Below are 9,055 nucleotides of genomic sequence, written 5' to 3'. Positions count from 1 at the left end.
CTAATTGCCTACATTCTCTGGCTCGAGTGTGTGCCTCAGAGGTCTTTGCTTGATTACATACCTGTATTTCTTCTTCTAAATTTTAATATTTAAATCTTGAAAAAAAAGGAAAGGAAAGAGAGAGGGTACAAAAACTCCACAGTAAGAAATAGCAGATGTTCCTGAGATAATAGCAAAAACAATCCACATGGTAGGAACAGATTGTGATATATAACACTGATGTTTTTTTTAACCTTCATAAAATTACTGATTTCTTATTTGTAAAAAGAGGCATAAAGCCTTTGCTTCTGTCAAAGCACCATTGTCTTGAATAACTTAGAAGCTCCCTGTTTCAGTGCATTGAGACTTTCAGAGCACAGGCAGATTTAAGACACCTTTAAGTTTGTGCAAGACTCTCGAGAATGTGTTTCCTAATACCGCTGTAACTAGAGATGTATTTATAATAGAAGAGCCAAGAGATATTCACATTATCACTAAAACTGAACTACCAGACTCTGGATTCCCTACACACAATTGAAAAAATATGTTTGTGTCAAATAATTACCCTCTGCTGTTCCTAGAGGACACCTCATTCAGATGTGTTTCTTCCTATTCCTTCCAGTTTGACTTCTGATCTGGTTAAAGACTATCAAACAATGTAGTTTCCCGTAGTAGCATATGCCCACACTTTAATGACTACACCAACCAAAGTTCAGGCAGATAGAGCTTTTATTTCAAAAACAAAGCTGAAAGGGCAGAGGAACTGCTAGTGTGTCAGAGATCCACATAGACCTGTGCCCTGCTGTACAAATTGGAGAGCAAATGACAGGTCAGGAAAAAATACCAAAAGCCTGAGCTTTTCAATCAGCCGTGCAGAGATTTCCTCTCAATTGCCTCCAGGCACCAAGGTTAGCAACACTAAAAATGTTCCTCATTTCTCTGCAAATCCTTTTATACCACTGACCTCCAGAACATCTTGTGACAACGTGTCTCACCCGCAGAATTTTGCTGGAAATAACATTTCTGGAAAGCTGCTGCCTGCTAACACCACTGGGACAAGCCTGCAGGTGCTCACAGAAGAGAGCCATTGCTCACGAGGTGCAGGGAGGAAAGGTCTGGGCCTTCAGTGTTGGGACCAAGCTGCAAATTGGGAACCCTCTGGGCGGCTTCATCCCTGTAAGAAAAGTAAGGATGCAGAGTGGTGAGGGGGAAGAACCAGATTGCTTCTTTTTAATTTCTGACATGGCTTTCACTTGGAAGAGGATATGAAAGAGGTGTCTATGTGGATTTTGTCAGCGTTGCCATATGTAGACTACCTAAAAATCTCCCAGATGGTTCATGGATGGAGTGGAGCAGCTACCTGACAGCTTACAAGTTCAAGCAGTGTGCCTTTTGGGGGTGTAGTGCTCTATTTTATGTGCGTTAGAAATGTCTGGTTATTAGGAGAATCTGAACATTCAATTTTCTGAAAGTCATCTATGGCATCTCCTCTGACAGCCAAGAATCGGTGTTTATTTTAAAAAGCAATCTAAGTGAAAACAAGCAAACTTGTCTTTTATGAGAGAAAAGATTCAAAAGGGAAAAGGCTGCAGTAAAAGACTGTGGTAATCATTCGGCAGTAGCAACAGCAATTCACTGAGAAACACAGATTTTGTTGATATAATCTTTTCCCCTATAAAAAGCATTGCTATATTGATTTTCTGAACATTTATCTGCTCTGTGCTCTATTCCAACAGATTTTTGTGTCAACAAATTTTGCCTTGTAAATGGTCAGCCTGCTCTTTGGGGTAGAGGTTTCATTCTATTTATGATGTGCCTGATTGCCTAAAGATGCTCTTCGTAATGCAACCAGGGACCTATAAACTTATATGGAGACCTATATAAAAACCTATGTAAAGCTATAAAGCAAGCAACTGAACAACTGTCTATGGTTTGTTTGCATGCTTGTACAGTTGTTCTTTTTCAAATAACACATAACTGTAAAATTAATAAACACATCAAGCATTAAACAAAGAACATTTCCTTATGCCAAACAAAAAACGTGTGTATATACATGTGTATAGTATATACACAACCATTATCTGTGGCTACATGGGTCAATATGGGAAAAGTGAAATTCTTTACCTCTTCCTGCTTGCAAAATAAAATAGAAATCTGTAATTATTTTACCTGTAATAAAATTCAGCCAAGCCCCAGCCTTGTGTTAACCCATTCAGTTGGAAATCTGCAATGCACTCATGGAAAACGCCTCTTCCAGTCAGGCCGTTGTACACCACAGGGCAAGCTTGCTTGTCCAGCCTTGCAGAAACATCAAAGTACTTGCCACCTTTCATAAATGCAAAAAGGGAAGAATGTTTCCAGACTTCAGTTGTGTTTACTCTCAAAAATTCACAAGATCTACTATTTTTGCATATAGATTTTTTTCTTATGCTTTTCCAAAGAGATGTAGTCTTCCTCTTTGCTTTGTGAATTGAGAAAGAACTTTGATCAAGGTGTATTTTCAAATATATGTGTAGCTTACCAGCACTAAAACTGACTCTGTATTCGTCCTTGATTACCCCATCATCAGCCATCTCAGCCAAGGATGCATTGGACCACTCAATCCCAGCTTTCTTTCCATCAGGGAAAAAGACATAACCTACAGTGAGGCTGAAGGGGAAAGAAATGGAGCAGAACAAAAGTTCAGCTAAAGCTCAAATGAATCAACATGCTGTCCTTCCAGGGAGCTCAGCATTGAGTATGGCCTCCATTCCTGGCCAGCAGCATAAAAATGGTTATATTGTGGGATCTTGGAAATGTTGGACAGGGGAGGCCAAGAAGGAAAGAAGATGAGGAGTGCAGGAAGGAGAGGCAGATAATTTGGTCAGACTTGGTCACAGAGCTGAAGGGTTGGGAGTGCAGGGACTTAAGCTCCCCACCACTCAGGAGCATAACATTAGGCTCAAAAATAGATGCAAGTGCTCGATTTCTACCTCTAAGTCATCTAGTCAGTGAGAAAGACAGCCAAGATGCCACTATTTGGCATCAGCCAAATAGTAATTGAAAGGAAAGGAAGTAATTGGAGGTAAAAGCTGTCCTTATAACTAATTGCAGATGGAAAATTGGGCAGAGGGAGTGGAGAGCATGAGAAAGAGGGTGTGGATGGAAATCTGGCTAGGTGGGTTCAAAGCAAGAATGTGCATACAGCTGTCTTGCTGAGCAACTTCTGTCACCTTAGAGATGTGTGTTTTCATCAGGGCAAACTTCCTGGGTTACTTACTTCGTTGTGGTAGCAGGCATGTTTATAACTGTTAAATGTGCTGCAGTCCCATCCTGAAAGACAAGGATAAAGGAAAAGCAGTCTGATTGGTATGGGTCATATTCTGACTTGACCAAGAAGACACTGGATTCAACTCAGATTATGCAGCATACTATTACTTTATACTTTTAAATCTTCCCACTAACTTTTCTGTGAAAGAGTGTCTGCAAATGAAAGTCCAGGAACATAATCTAGGTGCACTGGGGACAAATTAAGGACATTAAGGACAACTGAAAGTCCACAGAAAGCAGATATAAGAGAAGGAGAGAAACAATAACTGCAGAAACCTCAGCTAGCTGTGTTTAGAACTGCAAGACATCTTGGACAAGACATCTGTTCTAACTTATATTATTCCATGCTAGAAAGCAGTATACAGGAGAAATGTTAAATAAGGAGGAAGTGAATTCTCATGTTTTTATTCATTTCTATTCCATTCTTGAGTCTGAATCTCCTCATGCTCCACTTGGGCTGCTTGGAGCCTATGTTGCAGTGTTTTAAATGTACAGACACCAAGATGTGAGGACTCCGAGTTTCAATCAGTGATTAACTTTAATTGTTTCTTAATAAACAGTTAGATAGCTTTTAATTAGGAGGGGAAAAGCAGCAGTTCTTTTGAGTCCTGAATAACTATGAAGAAAAGGGAGAGGTTACCAACTGATTATGCACATCACAGTGCAAAACCACAATCTTATTAAAAGGTACACAGGCATGAGTTAGATCACAGCAGCAACTGGATCTGCACGTATATGGGATTTTCCAAGGTGTGTTTTTCTGCTGGCCAACACGTGTCTGGGCAAGAATTTTTACTCTGCCTTCAGTCTCAACTCATGTAATGTTGAATATAACAGACATCTTTACGCCTGTGCTGGCAAAAGAAATGCCATTTCAGAAGCATCTGCTCAGGTTGCATGCCAGCCTGGAATGCCAGGGTTCAGAATTTCCCCAGGCTGTGCTCTCAGCAGCCACTCCTCCAGCACAACCACCATGGCAAAGCAGGGAATTAGAGCTGAGCACAGGCAGAAATATTTGCTGACTGCTGTCATGAAGGCTTAAGATGCATTCAAATATCTCAGGCTGTGAATCAGCATTGCATCACCTCCTCTGAGCTCTGGGTATCTGCAGTAGGAAAAAAATCTTCCTAGTTCTTTCTTAAAAAGCCAAAGCAAACAGTTTCAAGTTACCAAACTTTTTAGTTAAGCCAGTGTAGGGAAAAATAAATAAATAAATCAGTTTTTAAACACATGGCTCATCTTTTAGATCTGCACCCAGCACTGACATGTGGTAATTATGGCAGCATTTATCACTGCTGATTTCACACTGTGGATGCTCCCAATGTATTATGTCTGGGTATTTAAATATAACTGATCAATTCAGAAACATCAGTAGTGTCGTGGTTAAGAAGCATAGTGGCAAGCTAATGTCTACCTCAAAACGTGCCAAAATCATGACATAACGGTAGATCTCAGACCAGTTCCGGACACCTGTAAAACAGAATAAAATCATCCAATGTAAAGTACAACATGGCTGGAAAACATGAAGTAACAATTTCTGTCTTGACATTGACTTTAGATACAGTAGTACTGCAGTAACTGATATCAGCTGAGTATGTGCTAGTCTCCAAAACAGCCGTGGAGTATCAAAGAATCATCAAATGGCCTGGGTTGAAAAGGAATACAATGATCATCTAGCTTCAACCTCTTCGGTATGTGCAGGGTCAAGGCCATCATAATTGAAAGGGAAGCAGAGTAACGTGTCAAGTCTGACTGAGAAAAGGTTTATTTTGTCCAAAGACAGGAAAATGTCTCAAAAGATAAATTAAATTAACAGTTCCAACTGTGTCAGCCCAGGAGGCTGAATGGATCGCATCCTCTCCATCACAAGTCTCTAGAGTGAAATTACATCCCCTCCCTCCCTTAAAGAGGAATACTGCTGCCCAGAGGAGCACCAGGCTTCAAGGAGGTGAGGAGATGGGATTAGTGGTTCAGAGTGACTTAATCCCTACTGGGGTCTACTGGGAATAAACAATGGGATAAAATCTGCTCTTGTTACCATAAGAGTGGCTCCGAACACCTTTGAGGGAAAGTTTGGTTTTCTCATGATTTTCTATTTCAATTTCTCCAACAGACTGACCCCACTGCTCATGTCGGAAATGTTGTTCTCTTTGTCTGGAAGAAAGAAAAGATTGAATCAACACTGGCAAAATCAACATGGCTCCTATTACGAAGACCACAGTGCCAATCTGATGGATGTGTACCCCAAAAATGAAAGTTTCAGAGCACCTAGATCACAGCTGTGCCAGATCCTACACTTTCAGATATCCCATCTATTACTGAATGTGTTTTAGAACACACAGGCATACCCTGCATCAACCTGTAGAGTAATTATAGCTACCCCAGAAGACATTACTCTTGCTTCTCACTTTTTGACCCTTTGGAAGAACTCGATGGTCCATGGTTCCTGGGCAAAAGCACGGACAAATGTGCTGGGATGACTGTCAACACTGAAGCTGAACACTTCTGTAGAGTTCTCCCAACTAGGAAAAGAAGGGAAAAAACAACAGCTGTTATCGGCTTGCAGGTCACATTACATCAAGTTGTGCACTTGCTACTCCAGTGATGATCTTTGCATGTTATGGTGTTTGAAAATTTCTGATTTTTTTCCATTTTTAATATGAGCAGAGCTTTTATCCAAATACACGCTAGAATCGTTCTATAACTGTTGTTTGGGTTTTATTTCTACCACTAACGGGGGAAAAATGCAAGAATTGTATCATATTATAGAATCACAGAATGGCCTAGGTTGAAAAGGCCCACAGTGCTCATCTAATTTCAGCCCCCTGCTGTGTGCAGAATCACCAACCAGCAGACCAGGCTGCCCAGGGCCACATCCAGCCTGTCCTTGAATGCTTCCAGGGATGGGGCCCATTCCCAGACATAGGAGTCTTTGGTGTGACAACCCCATAAATAACAAATACTGAAGTTCTCACTATGCAGTCAGTTTGGTTTCATTTCCTCAAGAATATAATGAAGAACCAAATCTTTAAACCCCAGCCAATATAAACCAAAGCAAACTGAAATGCTCTTACTGAAAAGAGAATTTAACTGGTACAAGTTCTCCCTCTTCTTCACTCCACTGCTGTCGGTAGGGTCCTTTTCTAGAAGAGAAAACATCATAATTTTGTATAACTCCTAAACAGGTGACATTTTTTTTATGCATTTGAAAACGGAATCAACAGAAGACACTGCAGAAGAATGGTGTCATTGTGTGCTAAGGAAGGACAGTAATGCTCCACTGCAGTGAAGAAGCAGAGAATAGAACCGGATGCAGATATTACCTGCTGTATTTTCATTGCAGAAAAAGCAATGCATAGTATTGGTTAGTTAGTTTTCCAGGTAGTGTTCAAGATGCCTTGGTCTCATGTGTATGAAACCACAATGCTGTAATACCTGAGGAATCCATCGAAGCTTATTTTCCAGCGTTCTTGGAGCTCTAAGTATTCAATAGTGAGCCCTCCTCCACTCCAAATCTCTTCAGATTCATCACTCACCATCATGTTTGGGTGCTGTGGGTGCTAAAGAGACATTTCAGGAAAACATTTATTTAATCAAGTTCTGGAGGTGCAACACAGGTGAATTCTCACTGTGACGGCCCTCTGCATGAGTAACATCTGATTGAAGATACATGCATGGTGCTATGAGTTGACAATTGAACTAGATGATCTTTATGATCTTTTCCAATCTTAATGATACTGTGATTAATTTTCACTTGCTTTCCTAACATAGCAATAGGAATTAAGCGCTGAATGTCCATCACTTACTTCAAACTCTCCCACTCCATCCACCCTCAGGAAGAGCCACATCTCACAGATACCATTGGGACGCTTGGCAAGACGAGCAATCACAAAGCTCTTGTTGGTCTCTGCAAAGCCTGTGAAGTAAACTGAATCAAGTGCCTAGGGAAAAGGAAACAGATCTCAGCTCAGGCTGGAGGGGGAGAAAGAGAGCTATGCTTTGTTTTCTGTGTTGTTTTTTTATCCGGAGATGGATTTTACTTTCACTTTCTGTATCTAATAGCCACATTTATCATTAACTAAAAAGCATTATTCCTTTCTTCTTTGCCCATTTCCTTATGAGAAAGAAGAGATGGACCAGCATTAACAAGGGACCATAATTACTTTATGATAGCCATGTAAGGGGAACTCCTTGCCTTAGGAAACCCAGCACTTCACTGTTATGATTACCAAGTAATGGCAGTGTTAACATCTCAAGTCTCAAGAACTACTAGGCATAGAAATCCACAACTCCATTTCTTCCTTAAAGGGACACCCAAGGTGACATGCCCATTTTGCCATCCCAGTGATTTGCTTAGGAGATAAAAAAGGTGCAGGTCCCAAGGTTGGGTAGTGAGTGAAGCCCAGCATCCGGATGCAGGGAAAGGAGGCTCCTGACACAGGGCGATGCAAGGTGTTAGGATGAAGGGGATGAAGAGGGGTGTGTACATGTGAGGGATGTGAGTCCCACACACAAAAGTCCTGGGGAGTGTGCATACAGGAGGAATGGCTGTGCTAGGGGAACGAGCAACACAGGGGATGGAGGTCCTAGAGATGGAGTGCATTGGGACACAATGGGGATCCAAGGGGATAGCATTGCACTGGGATGCAGTGGGCATCCCAGGGGATGGGGATTCTGGTCGGGGGGGTATTGCATTGGGATGCAGTGGGACTCCCAGGGGGTGAGCGTCCTGGGGATGGCATGCATTTGGGGAGAGTGCTGGGGACATGGGGTTCCAGTCAAGAATGGCATAGAGATGGGGTTCCACTCAAAAGAGTGCCATAGAGATGAGATGCCAAGGAGGTGAGGATGCTAGGGAAGGGAGTGCCAGGGAAATAGGTGCCAGGCAAAGGAAATAGGTGCCAAGAAAACGGGGCGCCAGAAAGATAGACAAGGTGCCAGGGAAGCGATTCGTGCTGGGGCACATCAGGCCACTCACGTGGGGGTCGGGACGGAACAGACGGGGCCTCCGGGGCTCTGCGGCCCCTCCGCAGGCAGCCCGCTGCCTCCAGGCTCCAAGGAGAAGCAATAACCCACCCAGGGCACAGCGCTTCAGCGGGACCCAGGCACCGGGAGCAGCCGCTCGCCGTGCCCCGAGCAGCGCCAGCAGCGCGGCCGCCAGCAGCGCCAGCAGCGCCGACATCGGAGCGCAGAGCGGGGCTCGGAGCGGAGCTGCAGCCGCAACCAAAAGCGCTTCGCAGCGGATCCGCTCCGGTAGTCGCCAAACTCCGCCTCGAAGCTGCTTACGGGCTCGTCCGGAGCTCTGAGGTCACGCATAGAAGTTGCATTTATTTCTTGATGTATTTATGAATTGGTTACTGTTAGTATTACAGTTTACTGTTGTTATCGTAAGTTGCAATTGCTGTCACTATCCTTGTCATTCTCGTTGTTTTCCTGAGTAACATGAGCTCAGCTCCTATTTTGCACAGCTGGATGGAACCAAAGAGATGTTCAGGCACTTGCCCTGGATTGGGCCAGCTGAGTTCTAGGAAATCCTCCTGGTTTACTGGTGTGGTGTAGGGGATGTGGCTTCTGTGGTTTCCTCCATCCCAGGGCAACATGTGGCTCTGAGCCTTAAACCCGAGGATGCTCCCAGCTCCTTGGTTGGGATCGCAGTTCCTGTTTCGATTTCTGGCCCTGTTTCATTCACCTTTCAGTTTCAGTGGGTCCTTCGCATCATCCCACTGCCAGCTGCAGCCAATGGGCAGGGAAACAACTCAGATGCACT

At 43.2% G+C, this 9,055-nt stretch overlaps 1 protein-coding gene across 1 annotated transcript; it reads right to left on the bottom strand.

Moving 5' to 3' along the window:
* Positions 1-690: 690 nt before the first annotated feature.
* LOC107319410 lies at positions 691-8,544 on the bottom strand. Its single transcript, XM_015874168.1, has 11 exons — positions 8,267-8,544; positions 7,095-7,229; positions 6,724-6,848; positions 6,363-6,431; positions 5,697-5,810; positions 5,327-5,442; positions 4,703-4,758; positions 3,239-3,291; positions 2,501-2,628; positions 2,149-2,305; positions 691-1,153 (listed from the first exon to the last, which is right to left on the bottom strand). Exons 1-11 carry the CDS (start codon positions 8,468-8,470, stop codon positions 1,051-1,053), a joined length of 1,260 nt encoding a protein of 419 aa, XP_015729654.1. The 5' UTR covers positions 8,471-8,544; the 3' UTR covers positions 691-1,050.
* Between the last annotated feature and the right edge of the window lie 511 nt (positions 8,545-9,055).

This window comes from Coturnix japonica, chromosome 11 (genome assembly GCF_001577835.2).
Source record: "Coturnix japonica isolate 7356 chromosome 11, Coturnix japonica 2.1, whole genome shotgun sequence".
Lineage (NCBI taxonomy): Eukaryota > Metazoa > Chordata > Aves > Galliformes > Phasianidae > Coturnix > Coturnix japonica.
The sequence above is the reverse complement of the archived record's forward strand: the minus strand, read 5'-3'. Positions and strand labels throughout refer to the sequence as shown.

Coding starts and splice junctions, on each gene's coding strand:
- LOC107319410 (XM_015874168.1), bottom strand. CDS start 8,470: ATGTCGGCGCTGCTGGCGCTGCTGGCGGCCGCGCTGCTGGCGCTGCTC. Junction 6,432..6,723: donor AGCTTCGATGGATTCCTCAG/GTATTACAGCAT, acceptor TTTCTCTTCTAG/AAAAGGACCCTACCGACAGC. Junction 5,443..5,696: donor TTCTTCCAAAGGGTCAAAAA/GTGAGAAGCAAG, acceptor TCTTTCTTCCAG/ACAAAGAGAACAACATTTCC.